This window comes from Ranitomeya imitator, chromosome 4 (genome assembly GCF_032444005.1).
Source record: "Ranitomeya imitator isolate aRanImi1 chromosome 4, aRanImi1.pri, whole genome shotgun sequence".
NCBI classification, from domain to species: domain Eukaryota; kingdom Metazoa; phylum Chordata; class Amphibia; order Anura; family Dendrobatidae; genus Ranitomeya; species Ranitomeya imitator.
Window position 1 is genome coordinate 208,164,732 of NC_091285.1, and position 26,992 is coordinate 208,191,723.

Consider the following 26,992-nt stretch of genomic DNA (forward strand, 5'->3'; position numbering starts at 1 on the left):
CTGGAGGGTTAATAAGCTTCTCCAGTCTGTATAATGTATGTAGAATTCAGAGGCTCGGTTCTGACATCGCACATGCGCAGTACTACACTCGGAATTGTGGCTATCTAGTTCACCATTCTGGCTACTGCCTTAGGTAGGCTAAATAATAAAATAGTTTTCCAGAGCTGCTAGCCTGTGCTACATAGACGTTCTCTCTCCTGCAGGAGAAGAAACAACTCGGCCGCCTCCACGTTGTCCCGCTACTCATAATTGGCGCCCATTTCCTGAGCAGCACATCTAGCCAATCAGGATTCCCCTACCAACCGCCTGCGCTGGCGTAATGACGTACGTTGTTTTGACGTCTTCGTAGTAAGCTGACTGCTGATTGGCGGACGTTAGCCAGCTGACGCCAGGAGATCAATGATGGCGGCTTCAAGCAGTCTGTTTTCTGACCTACGGGAAATAAAGAAGCAACTGCTGAGCATAAGCTGGCTGTGCCGGGAGCGGGGCCTCATGCACAGCGTGAAATGGTGAGAGGCTGCACAGCAGCTGCAGCATAGGCCTTGTGTAAGAGGCAGTGGTTTGTACGTGCAGTCACTGACAGCTCCTGGGTGTGTGCTATTACTACATGTATTGTCCCCTGTCATCACTGAGGCTGAGAGTATAAGTGTAAAATCCCCCCTCCATTACTGAGGTCAGCTGCAGGGACCGAGCACAGCATTGAGCGGTAGGATTGTGTGGGTGTCCCTGTCTCCTCTTCCAGAGGGGGGCGACACTGAGATTGGCTGCAGCAGTTGCATACCATACCGCCATTCGCATCCATAACTATTAAAGAGGTTGTTCCCTACCAGAACATGTTATTAAAAATAACCAACTGCACTTTATCGACCCTCTGTGGGTCCATCGCGGCTCCTGATATCGGCTGCAGTGCTCACATTGAGCGCTGCAGCCAATCGCATCCATCGCTGCTCCTGATACCGGCTGCAGTGCTCACATTGAGCGCTGCAGCCAATCACATCCATCTCTGCTCCTGATATCGGCTGCAGTGCTCACATTGAGCGCTGCAGCCAATCACATCCATCGCTGCTCCTGATATTGGCTGCAGTGCTCACATTGAGCGCTGCAGCCAATCACATCCATCGCTGCTCCTGGTATCGGCTGCAGTGCTCACATTGAGCGCTGCAGCCAATCACATCCATCGCGGCTCCTGATACCGGCTGCAGTGCTCACATTGAGCGCTGCAGCCAATCACATCCATCGCGGTTCCTGATACCGGCTGCAGTGCTCACATTGAGCGCTGCAGCCAATCACATCCATCGCGGCTCCTGATACCGGCTGCAGTGCTCACATCAAGAGCGCTGCACCCAATCACTGAGTTCAGGGTATCGTCCCGTGTAGATGGAGGCTGAGCTCAGTGATTGACGCCAATGCTCGTCAGCGCTGCAGCCAATATCGGACATTGGGAGCAGTGATGGAGACTCCGCAATTGACCTGTGGATGGTTAGAACAGTACAATTTGAACTGTTTCTTGTAACTTACCCCAGAGACAGGGATTTCTGAACTGGGACAACCTCTTTAATGATCAGCTCTTTATATGAGCAGTAATACAGAGCCTGTATAGTGGCATTTTTGCTTTTGAGCAGTTTGTAATTTTGTTAGGTTGTGGTTTATTAGCAGAATTGTACTATAAATTGAAGGTATTGAACACTACTTTGTATTTTAAAAATGGTATCATCGGGATATACCCAACTACCAGATCCTCACCCTTTGTACTGCTGCCGGGGTCCCCCACCAGTCTCCTGGCATGTTACCACTGCAGCTGTCATTTTCAGAAAGAGCAAGGAAACTGCATTATTGCTCTGATTGAATATGACTGCTGAAGTTAATTAGTGTCACGACCCACTACTGTAAGTGAAGAGACTGGTAGGGAACAGCTTTATCAATTCAGAAGCATCATGCATGCAAAGTTATTTTACAACATACCACATGAATACCTTTCTAGTTTTTGTGTCTTCACAGCTGGCCACGCGCTGTCTAGCCACATGACTTATTTAGTCAGTCATTGCTCTTGACAGCTTGTGATGTGCATACTGGTGGACATCTGAGGTCACCAGTTGCCTTGCACTTTTTTTTTTCTTAAAGTTACCAGTTATTAGATTCAAGAACTGGTCATGGACTAATCTGTCAATCAATTTGGAATGGGGCAGATCTCTCCATTGTGTGTACATAGGGAGAGGCCTACCAGTCAACTGGAGCTTGGCAGGAGAAGAAAAGCCAGGTCTCTCCCTTAGCAGCTCTGTTATATGGAGTGATATTAGGTACAGCAGTATGTGAAACCCATTTTATTTTTGCGATTTTTGCCAAGTTTAAACCTTGGTGTCCTCCAGTGAGAATAGCAATTATGATTAGTACAGTTTAATTAAATTAGTGATGTTTAAAAGTAAACGTTGGCCGACCAGGGTGTGAAATCGAACAATGCCCGACCAATGCAATGTGAAAGTGAACAGAGCAGATAATAAACAAGAAAAGGAAAGCCACTATAATGTATTCACACCACCAAAAGTTATAATAAATCAAACAAGCTTTATTGGTAACATACAAAAACAATTAAAACCATACACACAAAACTCCCTCCATATACGTGTGCCCAACACTGCCCAATACACGGTACTTCCATATAGTAGTGGAGAACATGCATCAAATATGGCAGATAATCAAATAGTATACACATATAAATAATTACTGGCAGCCCCTGACGAAGCTGACTTGAACAGCGATACGCGTTGGGCTCTCCCTCCATTGCCCTTCACTTGCTGGCTGCCCAGTTCTTGCTATATTTTCTCTATATTCTGTGAGCCTTCTGTCTGGATCACCCTCTAGCTGCCGCAGCATGTTCCCCTCTTATGCTCAGGACGGGTGACAGCCGTGCTCCTTCTTCCTATTTGGGGTAATTATTTGGCCGTATTTGCTTGTGCCCTACTCATTACATACCAGGAGGACTATTTGCTGTGGGTAAGCTGCAGCCTGACAGGGTTTTGCTATTGACAGATATATCTTTTGCTGATCAGGACAGGGCGGCTTTTGCCAGTAATTATTTATATGTGTATACTATTTGATTACCTGCCATATTTGATGCATGTTCTCCACTACTATATGGAAGTATCGTGTATTGGGCAGTGTTGGGCACACGTATATGGAGGGAGTTTTGTGTGTATGGTTTTAATTGTTTTTATATGTTACCAATAAAGCTTGTGTGACTTATTATAACTTTTGGTGGTGTGCATACATTATAGTGCCTTTCCTTTTCTTGTTTATTATCTGCTCTGTGTATCAGCCATTGTTTTGCACCCCCAATATATATTTATTTATTTAATATCATTGTGGTGCGCCAACTAATTTTTCTATGATGTGTGAAAGTGAACAGAGTCGTACAAACTCAGCACTCTGCCAATGTCTTATGGGTAGGTGCACATGATCAGTAAACGCTGCAGGTTGGACGCTGTGTATTTGTGAAGCGTCTAAACCGCAGCGTCCAGATGTTACAGCATAGTGGATGGGATTTCAAGAAATCCCATGCCCACTATACATCCACAGATGCTCACCCATGGACACTGACAAGCGGCGCGTCTCTCCAGACCACAGCATGTCTATTTCTCTTGTGGAGATGCTCAGTCTCTGGAAGATAAATTTCACCCGTACAATGTATTGGACGTGGTGAATCCACACGGTTCAGTGATCACATGCGGAGTCACCTGCGCTCAATAGCCGGCAGCGCTTTGGACGGAGCGGACATGTGCTGCATCCAAAGTACTGCCACTTCGAGGTCGTCTGCACATACCCTTAGCTAAACTATTCCCAACCTATTCAACCCCCTCCTCTGTTACATTTGTAATTGTGTATTTTTTCATGAACTTTTTTTGTTCAGAATATTTACTATTTTTTCAGACTTGAAAATCTGTTTCCACTAAATAATTTTGATCAAAATGCCCTTTTTTTTCCAAAAATGGTTTTATGGTTACACATGTCTTGCATTGGTGACCTAACACATTGTTCATGCTTCTATGGTAGAAGGACAACTGAACTTTGGGATCCTGAAAAACACAGCAAAACCTGCTTTTTGTAAGCAGCGTCTATACTGCCAAGAGAGCAGGTTTTGTGCTGCAGGAAAGCTCAACTTGTGAACATAGCCTTATTCAGTATTCATTTGAGGTAATAGAATCACATATCAGTTTTCACCAAACTGCTGTTTTTATGACCGTTGATACAGAATTACAGTGATCACCTGTCTGAAAGTGATATGTACATATACAAGAAGCGCAAAGTATACAGCACTTACTATTGGGCCTTCAGCTATAAAGCGCGGCTTAACATGGCAGAAGGTGATTGACAGGACCTTTTTCATGATGGTGTTTGCAGAGCCAGATATTGTGCATGTGACGTATTGTTTCCTGTAACTTATATAGTGCAGATATATTCCACAGAGCTATACAAACATTGGAATTGCTCTTACCCACTCCTGCTGAATGGCCTGGCATTGTAAAGGTGTCCACGTACACCAGGTAGCTGTCAGCTGAACGCTGGTTCTTCCAACAACCATCTCACTGAAATTCATTAGCCTTTTGGTACAGCCAACGTTCATGTGTTTTCACAGGGAAGCATTGTCAGACACCTCTGGGAGAGGCATACCTAGTGAGAGAAATTCCATCTGCTGATCCTTCTACCATGCCATCATCTGACAAGCCTATTCCATGCATGTATTGTCGTTCGTGCAGGTCTACAGTGCCAACCATTGAGCTAAGCACCACTCCGTTTGGTGCATGAAGCCGAATAGGAAAAGTCCATAAACAGTAGAGCAGTAAGACCCTCTACCTGCCTTTTTCCTTCCTCGAGAAGTCAGGTTAGGTGGCTGGATTAGAATGCAGGTATCGCTTTATACTTTATATTTTGCAATCCAGCCTCATTTGGCTACAAACATTGCGCCTCCAGGTTACATCTATACAGTGTGGTAGGCCCATTCAGATTTCTGTTTTCCTTTCCAGAAAGATCTCTGATGTATAAAATCTGGTTTCCATAGCCAACTGCTCTGTGTCCTTTTACATTAATTTTGGTAAATCAGGCTCATTGTCTTCAACTTTAGGACATTTTAAGAATATGCACAAGTTTGTCTTTGAAACTTTTTTTTTCCCTTCTCAGGGCATCTGAATTGGCTTTTTCTTTGGAATCTATCCCTTTAAATGAGCTGCCGTCTACACCTGCACTAACAGAGGTAGGTTTAAAGTCAGCAGTTTATCTATAAAGATACAGTTGTGCGTTTTGGCAGGATCAAACAACATCTGATGTTTCGATGAAGCCCATGGTACATTTACAAGATTTGTTAAGGGAAGTCTAAGGCATAGTTTTATTTTTCTTTCTTATAACAACTCGATGATTGTCTAATTTCCTACCTGGGGTTTAAATGCATGACAATATTTGGCATCATAATCTAATTTTAGCTTCAAACAGTAATAAGCAGGGTATATAGAGACCGTATATAAAATCACAACATGATCCATCAGATGATGTATATCCGACTATAGAAGCTCTGCTTCAGTTGTTGTAGTAAGGAATATGGTGTGATGTACAAAGGCCTTTTCTTGGCTTTCGTCTCTGTTCACAGTTAGCAGTTGATTGATTTTAGTCATTTAAGACCGGCTAAGGACTACTATCCATTGATTTTAAAGGGGTCTTTCACGTTCAGCAAAGTGGATTCCAAATTCTTGCAGGCAGGTAAAATAACAAAACCAGATGCTTCACACCCTTAGACCTTGCAACCCAGCCCAGCTCAGTGATTGAGTGCAGCGCTGATGGGTAATGTCTACATTAAGTCACTGCCACAGCCAAAACAGTTTGGAGTCAGCCCTGGACTTGTGGAGGATAAGTACCATATGTTTTTGCTATTTTACATCTTGCAAGCGTTTGAGGTTCACTTTGTGGAAAGTAGAAAACCCGTTTAGCTTTTTATATTCTAAAAGAGGTGTTCTTGCCGCACAGCCTTACTGAGGTAACCTTGAAGTAGGATTTAGTGTAGAAGTAAAGGAAAATGTCTCATCACAGCTCTCATTTAGTATGAGAGTGACTCTTCACTGCCAGCTTGCTTCCCAAGACACTGGTGAAGCAGCTAGTTTTGCAAGGGGAAGTAAGTGCAGCTAGCTATAGTATTTGTGCTCATGGTGTTATTTAGGCGCCAGCACCGCTGCCATTGTTCTTGTGGGGCTGCCTGAAGAGTGAGCATGCCACTTCTTTTAACTGCTTGGAGTTTCCAAACCCTGAAGTGGTTAAAAGAAGGGACATAAGACAACATGTGCACAGGAATGTCCTTTTGACATTTCTGTACCTTACATACATTTTATGGGCTGCTTCAGGTGGATGCCAAGCGGTATATTCCCTGAAAAAGAGGTCTTGTGCACATACCAACATAATTCCATGCATTGGCTATGAAAGAGGAATAGTAGTTTTACATCTGAGCATTTAAATAAATGACTGTTTGTGAAACGTGGATCTACCGGCTTTTTCGTAGCGAAAACCACTACTTTATTAGTGTATCTCTGCTCTGGCTCATAGAGGGCACCCGAAGCAGGCAATACCTCTCGAAGTTTGTCTGGAAGGCACGTCAATTCCTTCCGAGTTAATGATCTTGGGGCATACTGCCATGTGCTGAAACGGTTTACATATATATGTATTATATATATTTATTTTAGGAGGACGCCCAAGATCTGGATGCATATACACTGGCCAAGTCTTACTTCGACTTAAAAGAATATGACAGAGCTGCATATTTCCTCCGAGGGTGTAAAAGCCAGAAAGCCTACTTTTTGTATATGTACTCCAGGTATTTGGTAAGAACGCAGTTTATATGTGTTTGTGCTTATTATTGACATGTCTGTCTTTTATATAATTGATGTTTGAACTATACTTGATCGTTATGTACGATGATCACAAGTAGTGAGATGCTCCACTCCAGCAGAATGAAGCCCACAGGTCTTAAATGTGACCAATCAATTTCTGTGTAGGTTATGATAATCTTCTTGACATCTACTCTGAATCAACAGTTAAGTTTTCTCAAGTCGTTTTTCTCTAGTAACCCCCCACGACAGCACACCTGGAGGATGTTACCCCTTTCCTAATAGGGACAGGAAATGACAAGAGGTTAAATAACCCCTCCCTCATCCTCCCCTCAGTGTTCTTTCCTGTCCCTACTAGGGATGAAGAGGTCATCCCAGGTGCACTGTGCCGGCAGCGGTCACCGGGGGGAATACAGATAATCTGGCCGGGCAGCTGGGATCAGACTTACGTCCATTCCCTGTCGCTGCTCCCGTCTCCTCCGACTCGGGACTCCTTCGCCACCATTCCGCGCCTGCGGGTAAGGTCTGGGGCGTTCTTCGGCTGGAGGCCTCTCTGAGCTCTCCAGCCCTTCTCCTCCTCCGCACCGCGCGCGCGTGTGTGGGTACTTCCGGTCTGAAGCCGGCGGCCGGATGTGACGTCAGACGCCGGCCGGCTTCTCTGAATCAGGAAGTTCCTCGTGCGTTCCAGCCAGGAACGCTAGGAGATAGCATGGAAGACGTCGGCGTTCTCCCCCCACGTACTTCCGGACACCGGAGGAGGAGGTCCTCATCCAGGAGGACAGGTGCTGCGTCCGGTCGCCTATATATTCAGGCCCTGGACAGGAAGACATCGCAGGTAGGACCACGGTGTGGTGAAGACTATGGAGATGTCTGCTTCCTCGCGCTCTGCACCTGCAGAACACAGCACCATCCCGGCCCCAGTGAGTAGTCTGGCCCCGGGTGTCCATTCCCTGATGTGGGTTGTAGTCTTATGATTCCTTCTCCCCTTTCTTTTTAGGGGGACAAGGAACCCACATCAGGAAGCAAAACAAAAACTACCCGCAAATGCGCAGTTTGTATGAAGAAGCTGTCCTCTTCATACAAGAAATCATTGTGCAAAGAATGCACAGACAAAATTATCAGCGAGGAACGGCCATCCCTGATAGAGGAGATTAAAACCTTAATCCAGCAGGAGATTAAAACATCTCTGGCCACTCTTTCTCAGCCTACACCATCTCCTAGTGCCCCTCCTGAGGCTAAGAAAAGGAAACTTAATCCACAGGAGGAAGAGCAGGAGGACTCTCAGGGAGAGACGTCGGACGAACCCCCAGAGGAGGGTGAATTATCCCTGGACTCTGAAACTGTCCAGCAAGAGAGATACTACTTCTCTTCATCTGATATAGAAGAACTCCTTACGGCTGTAAGGAAAACTATGGAGGTTGAGGAAGAGAAGACGGCACAGTCCGTGCAAGAAGAGATGTTTGGAGGACTTCGTTCTAGGAAGCGTCAGGTGTTTCCTATTCACCAAAACATCCGAGATTTAGTTCTGGACGAGTGGGAATCCCCAGAAAAGAAGCTGACTACTCCAGCGGAAATTAAAGACAGATTTCCTGTGGATGCCGAGACAGCGTCATGCTGGTCAGAAGTCCCAAAAGTGGACGTCCAGATTGCCAGAGTAGCCAAAAAGACCACGCTACCATTCGAGGATGCCTCCCAACTGAGAGACCCTCTGGAACGTAAGATGGACGGACTACTAAGGAAGTCGTGGGAAACGTCAGCATCTTTACTGAACATCAATTCAGTATCCACTTGCGTGGCTAGATCGATGCATCGCTGGCTGGGGCAGCTAGAGGAGCACTTGTCCTCAGGTACTCCGAGAGAAGATATTCTGGCCTCCTTGCCTATCTTCCAGAAAGCAACAGGCTTTTTAGCAGATGCTTCTGCAGAATCCGTGAGAGTGACGGCGAGATCATCCGCACTGTCAAACTCGGTAAGGCGTGCACTCTGGCTAAGATCCTGGTCTGGGGATATGACTTCCAAGATGAGGCTGTGTTCTATTCCCTTTAAAGGAAAGTATATGTTTGGACCAGCCTTGGATGACCTTTTGGAGAAGGCTTCAGACAAGAAAAAGACCTTACCAGAACCTAGAAACCCTAGGAAAAGACCCTTCCGCACTCAGCAGGAGCATACTCCTCAATACAGAGGAAAGGGTAAAACAGGTCGCTGGAGCTATCCGAAAGGAGGGAAAGACAGGAATCTTTTTCTTTCACAACCCCAAAACCAGAGAAAGCAATGACGCCGTCATAGTGGGGGGTCGGATTTCGAACTTCCTCCCAGTCTGGCAAGAGATCGGTGTGGATCAGTGGACCTTAAGATTGGTCAAAGAGGGGATGAAAATAGAGTTTACATCATATCCCCAAAAAAGAATGAAAACTACAACGTTATCAACACCGAAGCTACAGTCCACCCTGATAACTGGGATAGAAGATCTCTTAATCAACAAGGTGATCTCCACAGTCCCAAAAGACGAAAGAAACAAGGGCCATTATTCCAGCCTATTTCTGATAAGGAAACCAAACGGAACCCATCGGATGATAATCAATCTGAAACCGCTGAATCAATATGTAACCTACAGAAGATTCAGAATGGAGTCCGTCAGATCGACAGTACCCTTAATAGGGCAAGACTTCGTCATGGCAACCATCGACTTACAGGACGCATATTATCACGTCACAGTCCATCCAACCTATCGGAAATTTCTAAGGTTTGCAGTCACCAGAGGAGAAGTTATAGACCACTTCCAGTTCAATGTCCTCCCATTCGGACTATCATCAGCTCCAAGGATCTTTACAAAGGTCATGTCCGAGGTGATGGCGTACATCAGAAGTCGACGGATATGCATAATCCCATACCTCGACGACCTCTTGGTAGTGGCTCCCACGGTTCCAATTCTACAGGAACATCTTCAAACAACAGTCCAGATCCTGTCATCTCTGGGTTGGGTGATAAACCCCAAAAAATCGGATATGGTTCCGTCCACAACGAAGATCTTTTTAGGGGTCTTATTAGACTCCCACAGACAAACATCTTTCTTGCCCGAACAAAAACGGTCCCTGCTTACATCAAGGATAAGAACATTGCGGGACAAGAAGAGAGTATCTCTAAGATGGGCCATGTCGGTTCTAGGTACCATGACATCTTGCATCCAGATGGTGGCATGGGCTCAAGCCCACACCAGGATACTTCAGACTCATATTCTGTCAAGCTGGGACGGATCCCCAGGTTCTCTAGACAAAAAGATCCGGATACCACCGCATGTAAAGTCCTCATTAACATGGTGGCTACAAAAAGAGAACTTAATGAGAGGAGTTCCCTGGTTGCAGGTCCCAGCAGTGACCATAACAGTAGATGCCAGTGGAAAAGGTTGGGGAGCTACGGTAGACCAGCACATATTCCAGGGATTCTGGTCAGCCGAAATAACACAACAATCCTCGAATTACAAAGAGCTAAAAGCAGTAGAAGAAGTTCTCAAAGCGGCGGTAACTCTTGTACAAAATTCCCACTTAAAAATATACTCAGACAACATGACAACAGTTGCCCACCTTCGCCACCAGGGAAGTACAAGACACGAAGATCTAAAAAGAATATCAGCAAGAATATTTTCGTGGGCCGAAGAACATGTTCTCTCCATATCCGCCCTACACATAAAAGGGGAGATAAACGTACAAGCCGACTTCCTGAGCAGAACAGAGGTCCATCCAGGAGAATGGAGCCTAAACCCAGAAGTCTTTCAGATACTAGTCAAAAGATGGGGACAGCCAGAAGTGGACTTGTTCGCGAACAGTCAGAACGCAAAGGTAGACCAGTTCTTCTCGCTAGATCCGATGAATCCGGGGTTAGCTGTGGACGCATTGGTCCAGCCATGGACATTCTCGCTAGCATACGCGTTCCCGCCATTGCCGATCCTACCAAAAGTCCTGCAGAAAATAAGGGCAGAAAAACTCAAGGTGATCCTAGTGGCTCCACTTTGGCCCAAAAGAGGTTGGTTTGGGGCCCTCATCAGTCTAAAGATAGATGGGCCAATAGCACTTCCACCGGTCAAAGACCTTCTCTACCAGGGGCCAATACTGCATCCAGATCCCGAGAGGCTACACCTAAATGCCTGGCTTCTGAATTCTCAATTCTGAGAACTAGAGGACTATCAAAGAGAGTAATTGAAACATTACAAAAAAGTCGCAAAACAGTTACTAATTCTATTTACCAAAAGATCTGGAAGACGTTCATCACGTGGTGTGCTCCTGAGCAACCTAACCCAGATAAACCAAACCTAGCCAAGATCCTGGATTTTCTACAAGATGGGCTGGAGAAGGGTCTCAGACCCAGCACCCTCAAGGTACAAGTGGCAGCCTTGAGCTCTTATTTTGACCAGTCTTTAGCCAACCATAGATGGGTAAGAAGATTCATGACGGCGGCATCCCGCATATCTCCAAGACCCATAAATATAGTTCCATCCTGGGACCTGAATATAGTCCTGAAAGGACTTACACTGCCACCATTTGAACCCTTATCTTCCATAACCATGGATAAACTCGCTTGGAAAACCACCTTCCTGGTAGCTATAACAACAGCCAGAAGAGTGGGTGAACTACAAGCCCTATCAATCAACGAGCCCTACATGAAGATTCTTCAGGACAGGCTTATCCTACGATTAGACCCATCCTTTCTCCCAAAGGTCGTCTCCGATTTCCACAAATCGCAGGAGATAATTCTTCCATCATTCTATCAAGAACCAAAGAATGAGGAAGAGGAACATTTCCATACTTTGGATGTTCGAAGAATGGTACTCTATTATCTTCATGCATCAGAAAAGATTAGAAAAGATCAAAATCTGTTTATTCATCTTCTCGGCCAGAATAAGGGGAAGAAGACTTCCAGATCCACAATTGCAAATTGGATCAAAAGAGCAATCCTGGAGGCTTATCAAATTCAAGGCCTTCCACCACCAGGAAAGCTTACAGCCCATTCTACTAGAGCAACAGCTGTCTCCTGGGCCGAGAAAGCCAGTGCTTCCATCGAGCAAATATGCAGAGCGGCCACGTGGTCCTCGGTCCATACGTTCTCCAAACATTACAGGCTTGACCTGATGTCAAAAGAAGACTTAGCCTTCGGAGAAAAAGTCCTTAGTGCTGTAGTCCCTCCCTAAAAATTACTCTTGGGTACTGCTCCAGGTGTGCTGTCGTGGGGGGTTACTAGAGAAAATAGAATTATTCTTACCGTTAATTCGGTTTCTAGTAACCCACCACGACAGCAGGAGTAATCCCTCCCTTTGCTTAATATACGTTCTGAAAAGAATAAATATAATTTGAAGCATTCATTCTCCTGTGGTCCTTTATAATAACACTGAGGGGAGGATGAGGGAGGGGTTATTTAACCTCTTGTCATTTCCTGTCCCTATTAGGAAAGGGGTAACATCCTCCAGGTGTGCTGTCGTGGTGGGTTACTAGAAACCGAATTAACGGTAAGAATAATTCTATTTTTTTTTTTTACCATTTCAAAGTCATTGTCCTGGTAACCTCTCAATTATCCAGTATGTTAGGAGATTAGCATGCTGTATGGGGATTAAAATAAATATAACATTTTTTTTATATGCTAATGATTACATTTGCCTTGTAGTCTGGAGAGAAGAGGAAAGATGATGAGACAGTAGATAGCTTGGGTGAGTACAATCTTCTTCGGAGGGTGGGCTACTTGTATAGTCTTTCATTGCTAGGTGAATGTTCAAGAAACCCTTCGTCAGTATGTTAGATTAAATTGTTGGGGAAGGTTGTGTTTGACTCAACATTTTTATTTATTGTGTGAGGGGTTGTCACGCTTAGCTGCTTCTTAAGATAGACACAGGAACGCTCTGATAGTAAATTACATGCTAGTATATTCTAGTCGTAAGGACCAAAGCAGGGTTCAGGAAAAATAAGCAGAGCCTTCCTGGAAAACAAAACAAAGTACAAAAGTGTCCTTTCTCGGCCCGGTTTCACCTGCAGACACCTCACAATGTCATCAGCTCCTCCTCGAGCCATGTGGGAGTCCTTCGTCTCCCAAGTCACAACCCAGACTGACTCTCAAGTCCAGGTATTTAACCAAAACCATATGATGATCACATGACCATGACATCACCGTAGGTCCTGTCCGTACACATGCCGGTGTCAGCTTGCAAGTGGAGATATGGTGAGCACACTCGTTCCCACTCAAAGGGTTCCCACATAAAACCAGCCCATGTATACCACTTTAAATTAACCCTCTTGGCACATATATTGCTCGAGGAAAAATATTCTGATTTTACATCACTGATAGCAGTGTGTGCAGTGACACATACAGTTAGGTCCATATATATTTGGACAGAGACAACATTTTTCAAATTTTGGTTATAGATATTACCACAATGAATTTTAAACAAAACAATTCCGATGAAGTTGAAGTTCAGACTTTCAGCTTTCATTTGAGGGTATCCACATTAATATTGGATAAAGGGTTTAGGAGTTTCATCTCCGTAACACGTGCCACCCTGTTTTTTAAGGGACCAAAAGTAATTGGACATATTCAATAATTTTAAAGAAAATGTTCATTTTTAGTGCTTGGTTGAAAACCCTTTGTTGGCAATGACTGCCTGAAGTCTTGAACTCATGGACATCACCAGACGCTGTGTTTCCTCCTTTTTGATGCTCTGCCAGGTCTTCTCTGCGGTGGTTTTCAGTTGCTGTTTGTTTGTGGGCCTTTCTGTCTGAAGTTTAGTCTTTAACAAGTGAAATGCATGCTCAATTGAGTTGAGATCAGGTGACTGGCTTGGCCATTCAAGAATATTCCACTTCTTTGCTTTAATAAACTCCTGGGTTGCTTTGGCTTTATGTTTTGGGTCATTGTCCATCTGTAGTATGAAACGACGACCAATCAGTTTGGCTGCATTTGGCTGGATCTGAGCACACAGTATGGCTCTGAATACCTCAGAATTCATTCGGCTGCTTCTGTCCTGTGTCACATCATCAATAAACTCTAGTGACCCAGTGCCACTGGCAGCCATGCATGCCCAAGCCATCACACTGCCTCCACCGTGTTTTACAGATGATGTGGTATGCTTTGCATCATGAGCTGTACCAAGCCTTTGCCATACTTTTCTCTTTCCATCATTCTGGTAGAGGTTGATCTTGGTTTCATCTGTCCAAAGAATGTTCTTCCAGAACTGTGCTGGCTTTTTTAGATGCTTTTTAGCAAAGTCCAGTCTAGCCTTTTTAACCTTGATGCTTATGAGTGGCTTGCACCGTGCAGTGAACCCTCTGTATTTACTTTCATGCAGTCTTCTCTTTATGGTAGATTTGGATATTGATACGCCTACCTCCTGGAGAGTGTTGTTCACTTGGTTGGCTGTTGTGAAGGGGTTTCTCTTCACCATGGAGATTATTCTGCGATCATCCACCACTGTTGTCTTCCGTGGGAGCCCAGGTCTTTTTGCATTGATGAGTTCACCAGTGCTTTCTTTATTCTCAGGATGTACCAAACTGTAGATTTTGCCACTCCTAATATTGTAGCAATTTCTCGGATGTTTTTTTTTCTGTTTTCACAGCTTAAGAATGGCTTCTTTCACATGCATGGAGAGCTCCTTTGACCGCATGTTTACTTCACAGCAAAACCTTCCAAATGCAAGCACCACACCTCAAATCAACTCCAGGCCTTTTATCTGCTTAATTGAGAATGACATAACGAAGGGATTGCCCACACCTGTCCATGAAATAGCCTTGCAGTCAATTGTCCAATTACTTTTGGTCTCTTTAAAAACAGGGTGGCACATGTTAAGGAGCTGAAACTCCTAAACCCTTCATCCAATTTTAATGTGGATACCCTCAAATGAAAGCTGAAAGTCTGAACTTCAACTGCATCTGAATTGTTTTGTTTAAAATTCATTGTGGTAATGTCTATACCCAAAATTAGAAAAATGTTGTCTCTGTCCAAATATATATGGACCTAACTGTATCTCCCTTGCACCTTCATCATGTCTTACAAGTAAGGAAACCACGCAGATATCTATACAACTGCACTTGGGAGTATTCAAAGAACATATTGACATCACAGTGAACGGGTGTGTTCTTTGGCTTCTCCCAAACGCAAGTAGATATAAATATGTTGTTTTCCCTTGTACTTGAAAACCCTTATGAAGGTGAAAAGACTGCTGCACCAAAACGCATTGTTTAGTTTTTTGGATTAAAACCCTTTCTCCTGCATCTGTACAACTACTTCACAGGCATCGTGTGTTTGGCTGGATTGTGCGAATATAGCCTGTTTACTTCCCCTGGAACTTGTTTATATCCCAATGGCAACAAGCCTTGGAAAATCCCAATCCCGTAGAGAAGCAGCCCACACCAGCGTGGAGCTGTACTTATCCCAGCCAAGATGTTTCTAGCATTGTGCCTAATTTTTGCACAACCCCAGTAGGTTAGTTGTATAAGCTCCTCTGCTTAACGGTTTGATTTATAGAATAACAAACAATGGAGCACCCTTCACTTTTCTGTTGCATTAGTCATATTGAGCAACCCGAAGCAGTAGCTGAATTTAGCAGCAGTTCTGTGCTCTGACTTAGAGGGTTGTTCCAATCGGAAGACTAACCCTCTGACTTAACTTTTTAGAAAGGGATCAACACCTTTAAATAATATTTTTAATAGTAGCCTTGTTATATGGATATTATTGTGGAATATTACTGTCTTTCTAGGTCCTCTTGAGAAAGGACAAGTAAAGAATGAGGCCCTGCGTGAGCTGCGTGTTGAGCTCAGTAAGAAACATAAGGCCAGAGAGTTGGATGGATTTGGGCTTTACCTGTGAGTTGCTGAGCTCTTTCCCTGCTTTTGTTGAACTGAAACATTATTTTATGGAAATTGTATATACTTTTTGTTTTACAGATATGGTGTAGTTCTGAGAAAATTGGATCTGGTGAAGGAGGCTTTGGATGTTTTCGTGGAGGCGACACATATCTTGCCTCTGCATTGGGGAACCTGGTTGGAACTATGTAACCTAATCACAGACAAGGAAATGGTAAGATTGTTATGGAAATTTGGTTTGGATAAATCTATCCCTGTGTGTGCTGCGGCCGTTCCCAATAAGACTGAGTATTTTGACTGCTCAAGAATGACACTGTGCACGATTGTGACAATAACATTCCACCAATACTGATGATTTATTGTACATACATGGTTTTATAATTGCATATAGAAAGGAGGTGGTTAGTTAATTACTATATTGTTTAGCTCCTCTGTTATTCCATATATATTTAGATAACCAATATTGTGATTAATACACATATGAATGCTGATTAAGCAACTAAAACGTAGCTCTTTGTATCTTTCTGCATCTAGGACAAAGTTGAGACATCTGATCACCATCTAGTACATCTGGGGCTGTTCCGCTTTATGGCTGGAAATCCCCAAACAATCTGTCTAGCTTATGAGTTTGTCAGCCATTTTAAGCAATTGATTAGTGTATATATTTAGCTGTGGATATGAGTATATATAATTATATAGGAGTATATACGCAAGTGAGATCTATATGATATATATTTCCATCATAAGATCTGTTTTGGTACCTTTTCATGAATGGAGTTGTCCACAATCAAGTTTTTACTTCTGTAAAGAAATTGCCCTATGCGAAAATAACTTTACTAGGAATATTCTTTCTATGCATTTACTACCACTCATGGATCTCTTTTAACACAGCACTGTAAGCTGCTTTCCAAGTTATTATACAAATGCCATTTTTCTCTGATTTTCCTAAATGGTCTGTGCAAATGACAGTATAAAATTCAAATCATCAACCGTTCTCAACCGAGTATAAATCAGTTTTGTTGGACAAACCTTCCAATATTTTTTTCAAAACTAAAAAAATGCACTGTTCCAAATTATTGCGTACAACAGAGTTTACAAACATTTTATAGCTTGTAAAGAACTGAAAATTGTAATTTGTTGAATTTGCAGCATTAAGAGGTCACACATGCTGAAATCAAAAGCTTATGCAATCAAAAACATCTAAGCAGGCTAAGTTACATGTTGACAACATAGGAACCCTTCTTTGACATCACCTTCACAAATTCTTCATTCATTCATTGAACTTGTGAGTTTTTGGAGAGTTTCTACTTGAATTTCTTTGCAGGATGTCAGAATAGGCTCCCTGAGCTGCTGCTTTGATGTGAACTGCCTCCCACCCTCCTAGATCTTTTGCTTAAAGCGAACCTGTAGGCAGAATTTACCTGATGTGAAGGGATCCGCTCAGTGGCTGATGAACACTCGCCTTATGAAGTTTTCAGAAAATTTTGTTTTGTGTTCTTTGGGGCGGGACGTGGGGGGGGGGCAGGGTCTTCTTCTCGTTCTTTGCTCCTCTATTTCTTGTGCAGGTCACTGATTGTTCAGTGACTTGCCTCCTTTTTAAAATTCTGTGCTACCACACCATTTCATTGAAGTCTTGCACACAGGACGCCAGCTCCCACTGAGCATGCGCGGCCCACACAATGATGGCAACGTATCCTCATACATCTAGCCAGCAGGACCCCAACCCCTAACACACGAAGAGTGCTTAGATGATCTGATTATCGGCCCTGGCCCCCGTCTCCTACACACTCGCCCACCAGAGCCTGACGGTTTCAGGAGGCATGGGGTCCTACAATACAGGTCGGACATCTAATAATGAACTCGTCTTCAGGATGAAGCGGTACATGTCCTTTTTCTCTCTCCATCAGGTTCCGTTCCAGAGGCGACAGAAGATTGATAAAGAAGAAGATAAACCAGAAAATAAGGAAGAAGAGATGGATGAAGAAAAAGAATGAGTTTTTATTCGGACTCCCATGACAGCACACGAGAGAGGGGATCCGCCCTTAAGGAACAGGAAACCTACAGATACAAAAGGGCGGCACCTCTCCCCATGCATCAGTTGGTTTCCTGTTCCTGAAGGGACTGGATGCCTATAGAAACTACAGGAGTCCAGGCCGGCCGGACCGATTCTGGTGGCGAGAGGGTCTCCCACTTCGGCCGGTGCGGGTACCTGAAGTAGTCACGGTGGCCCTGGCAGGGCGGCACGGCGGTGACTAGGCAGCGAGGAGCGGTCGCCAGGGGGTGTCCGGTCTCCGGGGCCAGCGTCTGGTAAGTCGCCCTTCCCGTGGGCTGGGGGTCTCTCTGGAGCAGGGGGGAGCGCGGCGGCATCGGGGGGGCGCCGATCGGATCGTAGCTGGCCGGCCTCGGCGTTCCACGAGAGCTGCAGCGCTGACAGGAAGCGCTGTAAGCTGTGGTGACGTCGGGGGGCGGAGCCGGCGACGTCTTCCGGATCGGTGAGCTCCTGCGCATGCGCGGGGGCTCCAAGATGGCGGCGCCCACCGGAGATCATGCCGCAATCCCTCCGGAGCGACGATTGATTCCCCACAGCTGCGGGGGGGCGGGAAAATTAAACAAGCAAGCTGGGCAAGGTGCGCTGACCGAAGGAGGGGCCTTATAAGGCGGCTCCAGCAGCATGTTCCCGGGTTCTGGCTCCAATTTACTGCAAATGGATTCAGATCAGGATCAGCAGGTTGTGCTGCTGGAACAAGCATCCCAGAAACCCAAGGAGAAGGAACATGAAAAAAGGAGCGATGGTTCGGGCCGCAGAAGCTCCTCCAGACAGGGGTCTGGAGGGTCAGTCAAAAAGGATCCCCCTCGTGCTTCGGTATTTCTGGGTGTGAGCAGCCACTGGTAAGTGATCTTCGAGAAAGTTCACTTAGTGACTAGTCTCCCCTCATGTGTTTTATGCAGGGAAGGAAAAACGTCAGTAAGGCGAAGCATAGGGAATGTGCCATCTGCGGGGTTCCCTTGCCTGACTCACACCCTAAAAAACTATGTGACCCCTGTATCCAGCAGACGGTGAGGTTCTGGAAGGAGGGGAGGGGGTATAGCATGTAGATTTTACACTCTAGTCTACCTTACTTATCCCCGTAGGTAGCCGAAGAATCCTCCTCTATTACGGCCAGTCTCAAGGAGATGATTAGAATGGAGGTTAAAGAGTCCTTTAAAAACCTTTCACAGTCAGGAGGTTCTAGGCAGAGAACTGAGTGGGCATCTGATTCGTCTGTGGAAAAGGACAAGTCCGAAGAATCAGACAATTCAGCAGCATCATCCTCCTCTTCGGAAGAAGACGCTGCTCGGTTTTGCCTACCCCTAGAAAGGATAGACAAATTGGTAAAGGCGGTCAGAGGCACAATGGGTATATCGGAACCCAAGCCTCAACTATCCAAAGAACAAATGATGTTCAGTGGATTGGAGCAAAAGAAGCGCAGAGTGTTTCCTTTAAATGAGAAAATACAAGATCTTATTAATAGGGAATGGAGGAAACCTGAGAGAAAAGGCTCCTTACCACCTGCGCAAAAACGCCGATACCCTTTTGATGACCCAGCAGTAGGTAACTGGGAGAAAGCACCCAAGCTGGATGCAGCAATTGCCAAGGTAGCTAAACGATCTTCTCTCCCATTTGAAGATATGGGAACACTTAAAGACCCCCTGGATAGGAAAGTGGATACCTTCCTGAAGGGAACCTGGGAGATGGCAGCTGGCTCCTTAAGACCTGCGGTAGCTTCAACCTGCACGGCAAGGTCAATGATGGTCTGGCTGGACCAGTTGGAGACCCAATTAAAACAAGGGGCCTCTAGAGAGTCCATTCTCTCAGCATTACCTGTAATCCAGGAGGGGGCGGCTTTTTTATCAGACGCCTCAATTGACTCCGTAAAGTTGGCAGCTAGAGCAGCAGGACTTTCTAATGCTGCAAGGAGAGCCCTATGGCTGAAATGCTGGCCGGGGGATATGCAGGCAAAAGCGAAGCTCTGCGCTATCCCTTGTAAAGGCGAATATTTATTTGGGCCTACCCTGGATGAACTCCTGGAGAAAGCAGGAGATGATAAGAAAAAGTTTCCCAACCTGTTCAATCCATACCGTCGTCCCTTCAACAAAAGAAGGTTCAACCGGGGAGGAAAGCGAGCCTTTTCACCAGGGAGAGATCGTCCCAGATGGGAGGATAGGCGAAAGCGAGGTACAGGTCTCATGTTTCGCCGTAACCAGACGGAAAATAAAAAACAAGACCAATGACTGGCAATTCCAGTGGGAGGGAGACTATTGCATTTCTCGGCAGAGTGGTCGAAAATCACAAACAGCGTTTGGATAAAAGACACTGTTTCCCATGGTCTCAAGCTGGAATTTGTTCATATTCCACAGGACAAATTTAGGTTAACACCCTGGCGCTCATCTCCCACTGAACAATTCGCCCTAGAAGAGGAAGTGAGGACTCTTTGTTCCAAAAATGTTTTGGTAGAAGTGCCGTATTCTCAGGCAGGGGAAGGGTTTTACTCTCCCCTGTTCCTAATCCAGAAGCCTGATAAATCTTACAGGACCATTATAAATCTTAAGGGTCTCAATAAGTTTTTGGTGAAACATACTTTCAAAATGGAGTCCATCAATTCGGCAATAAAAATGCTTTTCAACAACTGTTTCATGGTAGTAGTGGATTTGAAAGATGCCTACTATCATGTACCCATTCATGCTGATTTCCAACGATACCTGAGGGTAGCGATACTAATGGGGGGTAGGATTCGACATTTTCAATTCAGAGCGCTCCCCTTTGGGATCACCTCGGCACCTAGGGTGTTTACTAAAATAATTGCGGAAGTTATGGCGCATTTAAGAGAGTCAAATATCCTTATAGTCCCCTACTTAGACGATTTCCTCATTGTAGGTAACTCGGTAGATCATTGTCTGTCACAATGGGAGATTGCTAAAACCAAACTAGAATGGTTGGGTTGGATCATAAACTTTGAAAAATCTAAATTACAGCCCCTAAATGTTCAAAAATTCCTGGGGTTAATGTTGAATTCAGTGACACAGCAGTGTCTCCTCCCTATAGAGAAAATGGACCAAATTCAGAGTTTTGTATTAAGAGCAATCAATACACCTTCCATGACACTTAGGCAAGCAATGTCTCTACTTGGGTCACTCACATCTTGCATCCCAGCAGTTAAGTGGGCTCAGTTCCACACCAGGTCCCTACAAAATGAAGTCCTGTTCCATGACAGAGCCTTAGGAGGCGCATTGAATGGAAAATTGACATTGAGGCCGATAACATTGAATTCCCTTAGATGGTGGCTAGATAAACAAAATTTATCAGCAGGGGTTCCCTGGATGATAGATGTCACCCACGTGATAACCACGGATGCCAGCTCTTCAGGGTGGGGAGCCTATATGGGGGACATGGTGGTCCAGGGACAGTGGGAACCCTTCACAACATTTTCATCAAATCAAAGAGTTGTTGGCGGTTGAACTGGCTGTTAAAAAATTCCTCGTATATCTGCAGGGCCAGCACGTTAGAATTCTGTCGGACAACAGAGTGGCGGTCGCTTACATAAACCGGCAAGGGGGAACTCGTTCCGAAACTTTAATGCAGATCACGGATCGGTTGTTCCAGGTGGCAGAGCTCAATTTTCTATCTTTTTTTTTTTTTTTTTTTTATCAGATAAATTTTTATTGAACATAATAAATGTTATCTATTCATACAACAAAGTGCATTTGTGTTTTTCATTTTAACAAGAAAATATACCCCTTCTCCCCCCTCCCTCCTTCAGATAACCAACCCCAACTTCCCCCCCTCCTCCCCAAGAAGATCATTTTTATTACAGACAAATTGTATTATTAACATTATTTACCACAACCTCTTAATCATTCCCATTTAGCCATGGCTGCCATAGCTTTTGAAAAAACCCCGTCCTATTCCTCTTGGTATAAATGCTTTTTTCGAGCTGGACAATATGATTCACCTGTGCGGTAAATTCTCGTCTGGTTGGAGGTTCCTCCCTAATCCAGTATCTCGCAATCACTTTCCTTGCAACGAAGAGCAATCTAGCTATTGCCATTTTGGCAGTTTCATCGGCCGACAACTCCTCCACATACCCAAGTATACAAACCACTGGATCCCTGGGAATCGCACATCCATAAAGCACTCCAATTTGGTTCAACACTGCTACCCAATATGAAAAGAGCCTGGGGCACACCCACAACATGTGGAGCATACCCGCCTCAGTCTGAGTGCACCTAGGGCACTCAGAATCCAATCTCACTCCGGCTTTGAACAACAAGTCGGGTGTCCTATAGACCCTATTAACCACATACAATTGCGAGAGCCTCCCAGGCTCACTCATTGACAATTTAGGTATGTATTCCAGAATAGACCCCCATTTGTCATCGTCTATTTCCCCCAGTTCGGCCTCCCATTTTCCTCTAGCTTTAATCGGGTAATTCTCCAAGAATGTGTGTAGTAAATCCCCATATACTTCCGATATAGCCCCCTTTGTTCCATTGTTATTTAGAATACAGTCTAACATGAGATCTTTCTGAACCACTATGGGCCCCCTCTTCCTCTGTGCCTGAAAAGCGTGCTGAACTCTCCTATATTGATACCATTTTAATCCCGGAAACTGAAATTCCTGCCGAAGCGCATCATAAGATCTAAGACTCCCACTGTGAATCAATTGTCCTAATAGCCTAATACCCTTTTCTCTCCATTCTCCCATTCCTTCCATATGGTTAAATTCTTGAAGAGATGAGTTATCCCAGATAGGTGAAAATTCCGTGAAGCCCCCAATTCCCCTAATACGCTTCAGCATCTGCCATACTCTATGAATTAAATTCATGGTGGGAAAGCCGTTCCCCAATTTCCTAAATAGTCCTGATTCCAGACCCAAACTCAAGGGCCATACCCCGCTAATATGCACCAGACTACTGTGACCCATTTCTTCCACTAACCCTTTCCCCCATCCCCTAAGATGTTGGCTCTGTGCAGCCAGAAAGTATAACCATGGGTTGGGTAACGCAAGCCCCCCCTCATCTTTGGGTCTCTGCAAAGTCTCCTGCCTAATCCTCGGGCTCTTCTTTCCCCACACCAACTCTCCAAACATCGATTTCAGCTTACGGAATGTTCTCATCGGGATCCATACCGGAGAATTATGTAGGACATACAAGATCTGAGGCATCACCACCATCTTAAGGAGATTTACTCTTCCTACCACTGACAAATTTAGCTTACTCCAAGCTGAGATCTTAGTGCGTATCTTAGTTACTAAAGGCTCGAGATTAAGTTCCTCAAATCTAGTTAAGGGAAGAGTTACCTGAATCCCCAAATATTTAAACTGAGTGACCACCCTTAATTTTGTATCTTCTTCCACCTCCCTTGTACAATCCACTTCTCTATCTATCTGCATAACACTCGATTTGTCCCAATTAATAACTAGCCCTGAAATTTGCCCAAATCTCTCGATTAATGCTATTACATTTCTTAGTGGTTCCCCAGAGCTCTCAAGGAAAAGCAGTATGTCATCTGCATATAAGGTGATTTTTTCCTCCATCTTCCCATATAAAAACCCTGTCACCATTTGAGACCGTCTGATAGTCGCTGCCAGTGGTTCCACCGCCAAAGCAAATAGCAGCGGGGACAACGGGCACCCCTGCCTTGTACCTCTAAAAAGCTGAAAGCTGTCTGACATCATATTGTTCACCCTGATTTTGGCCACCGGAGAGGAGTATAGGAGTCTCACCCATGACACAAAGACTGGCCCAAACCCACAACGACTCAGCACCGACCACAGGTATTGCCATTCTATACTATCAAAGGCCTTGTGTGCATCGAGGGAAACCACCACTCTCTTGCCAGCATTATCAGCCGGTATTTGCATATTAAGAAATAGCCTTCTCAAGTTAATGGCAGTTGATTTATTAGGCATAAAGCCTGATTGGTCCAAATGAACCACTTTTTCTATCACCCGGGTCAGCCTGTTCGCCAGGGCCTTAGCCAGAATCTTGACATCTTTCGTTAGGAGTGATATCGGCCTATATGACTCCGGCAATCTTGGGTTCTTGTCTGGTTTGGGGATGACCACAATAATGGCCTCCCTCATGGAATCAGGCAATATACCCCTCTCCAGTGACTCCTCAAAGACCTCCAACAACTGAGCCATCAGCTCCTCAGCAAAGTTGCCGTATAGTTCGACAGGAATGCCGTCCGCCCCCGGCGCCTTCCCTCCCGCCATGGACCTCAAGGCCCCCTCCAATTCCTCCACCGTAAACGGCCTATCCAACCAGTCTCTATCCTCTGTCTCTATTCTAGGCAAGTCTGCCACCTCTAAAAACCTGTCAATTTCTTCTTCTCCCTGTTCCAATCGTGATGTATATAGTTTGCTGTAAAAACCCTTAAATCCTTCCATAATTTGGGCCCCCTGTGTAACAATACTGCCATTTTCCAATTCTAGGGCATGTACATGTGCCGATTCCCTTTGCGCCGATGCCACCACCGACAGCAGATGCCCCACTTTCTCTCCCTCCGCATAAAATGCCTCTCTTTGGAAATTCCTTGTCCTTTCTGCTCTACGTAAGTGTAACTTATTCACCTCCTCCTGAGCCTTCTTCATACGTTTTATGGTGTCCTGTGAGCGCAGATCATTCAATGCAGCCTCCGCTACCTTCAATTCTTCCATTATCGCTTTATCAGATTCCCTTGTTCGTGTTTTGTGCCTAGATATCTCTCTAAATAATATCCCCCTCAAGAATGCCTTCATGGTATCCCACACCACATATTTCGCTGCACTACCTTTATTAATTTGAAAGAACTCCTCCAGCTCCTCCCCTATCTTTCCCATATCCAGAATTTGCAACCAGAAAGGGTTAATTTTCCACCCCCGCTTAGCTATCTCCCCCTGGCTTTCAATTTTCAGTGTTACCACAAGCGGACTATGGTCCGAGACTACCCTAGCCATATATGCCACCTCCTCCACTAGCCCGTCCATTCCTTCATTGCCCAGGGCCAAATCGATGCGAGACAACGAGCCATATGTCGCCGAATAGCAGGAAAAGCAGTACGTGTCAGTGTTACGGACTCTCCACAGATCCCTCCATGCTACTTCTTTCAAATAACTACCAAACGCTGTCTCATTCCCTTCCGCCCTCAGCTGTGCGTGTTGACCCTTATCCCAGTGATCGTTAATAATGTTATTGACATCTCCCAATATAAGCAAAGGAACTCCTCCCCATCTACCGGCTATATTAAGAATTTCCTGCAGTTTTTTCCCCGAGTACGGTGGAGGAATATATACCGACACTACACATATCAGTTTAGCGAATACTTTACACACTAGGAATACATATTGTCCATCACTGTCTATCGTCACCTCCACCTCCTCAAACGGTACGTTCGTGTGCACCAGAATCGACACCCCTCTAGCATAGTTCGAGAACGTCGCATGGTACGCCCTCCTCACCCATCTTTTATGCAGTATATCCACTTTTTCTTTTACTAAATGGGTTTCCTGAAGGCATATCAGCGAGGGCCTCTGTTTCAAGATATATTGCAAAATCGCCGTACGCTTTGTATTGTTTGATAGACCTCTAATGTTCCAGCTCAAAATTTTAACTTTATCTCCCATCATATTGCCAAACAATGAAAATATTCTTCTCCCATCCTTTGATCTTCTTCCCCCCTCCCCTAAACTGACCCCTCCCCCCCCAAACCTCCCCCCCATCCCTCATTATTACAAATTAACCTAAACCTTACCTCTCCCTCCCTCAATAACCTCCTCCCTCACAAAACTCCTACTCCCTCTCTATATGAGAAAAAGGGGAACGTACTAACACTCCTACCAGTGACTTAGAATCCGACACTCACCCACAATAAATTTCCCACTGTTCAACAGTCGTTCCCCTCCCCCCGCCCATCTGAAACATAATGTAAAAACAGTTGCGCCGCCGAACACAACCAAAGCGCACTAGTCCTTCAAAACAAGTTACTCCAGTATTCTGTCACAGTGAACCCGTAGCTCAGTTAATTCTGTCAGATGAACACTTTAGACAGAAAATCACTCCTGATCCTCCTCAGCGGTTCCCTTCCGCTTCAATACGCTTCGCGTTCAGATCCAACCAGTGTGACACTTCCTCAGGGCTCTGGAAAAAGTGGACCTTATCCATAGCCACCACGCGTAGTTTTGCCGGATACAGCATAGAATAAGCCAGGCCCAGTTCACGCAGACGTCTTTTAGTCTCTCCAAACTTCATCCTAAGCCTCTGCACAATTGTGGAATAGTCAGGATAGATGGATACTCGATTTCCATCGATGGTTAATTCCTCCATATTCCTGGCCTTCCTCATCAGAATATCTCGGTCTCTATAATTCAGGATTTTAGCCAGAAAGGTCCTTGGAGGGGATCCAGGGGGCAAAGGTCTGGACGGCACCCTGTGCGCTCTTTCAACCGCGAATAACTTAGTGAGACTATCTCCTCCCACCTTAGTTTTCAACCATGTTTCAATAAATTCCGTGGGGTTGTTTCCTTCTGCCTTTTCAGGCACACCAACAATTCTCAAGTTATTCCTACGTGAGCGGTTCTCCAGATCGTCAGTTTTAAGCTCCAACTCTGAAATGCGCTGGATGTATTTTTTCTCCCTTTTAGTCATTTCGGCAATTTGGTCCTCCGCTCCCCCTACACGTTCCTCTAACAGTTCAACTCTCCCCTCCATTTTGTGCATGGCTGAGCGAAACGAGGAGACCTCCCCCTTCAGGCCATCCACCTGAGCAGTTAGGGTTGTTAAAGCAGTCTTGCAAGACAATATAGCAGAGAAAATGTCCCTCAGGGTCGGCTCCGCAGCCTCATCAATACATACAGTTCCCAGCTGTGCTGCACAATCCAGGGCCAGCCCAGCCCCCTTATCTAGTGGGGCATTGCTTATGGCTGGTGTTATGGTGGGTGCTATGCAGGATTCGCTCTCCACCACCTCCCTCTGTGCCCCAGCCTGCTCACCCGTCTGCTCCACTGAGTCCACTGCTCCTCCTGTCACCTCTCCTTCAGCTCCTTGCATCATCCGTCCTGCCTCCTCTGTTCTGGCAAACTGCTCCAGCTTTGCTAGTATTTCTAGCCGCTTCTGGTAAGCAGCGCCTGCCTTTGCCGCCTCCTCCGCTGCGCTGTCGGCGCCATCTTGGGAGCGCGTGCAGCCGGCCACCCCGGCTTCTTTCTGCCTTTTGCGCGTCATTTTCCCCCGGCTCCTGCAGCGCGCTTTTCGCTCTCCCTGCTCCCCGGCCACTCAGGA

At 45.3% G+C, this 26,992-nt stretch overlaps 1 protein-coding gene across 1 annotated transcript in view; it reads left to right on the forward strand.

Annotated features, from left to right (window-relative positions):
* Positions 1-371: 371 nt before the first annotated feature.
* The window catches only part of CDC23 (cell division cycle 23), a 63,335-nt gene continuing 36,714 nt past the window's right edge, over positions 372-26,992 (forward strand). The window contains exons 1-6 of the mRNA XM_069764336.1: positions 372-509; positions 5,173-5,245; positions 6,717-6,854; positions 12,513-12,555; positions 15,592-15,697; positions 15,779-15,911. Coding sequence (XP_069620437.1) covers positions 400-509; positions 5,173-5,245; positions 6,717-6,854; positions 12,513-12,555; positions 15,592-15,697; positions 15,779-15,911 — 603 coding nt within the window. The 5' untranslated portion in view covers positions 372-399. The remainder of the gene's footprint in view (positions 510-5,172; positions 5,246-6,716; positions 6,855-12,512; positions 12,556-15,591; positions 15,698-15,778; positions 15,912-26,992) is intronic.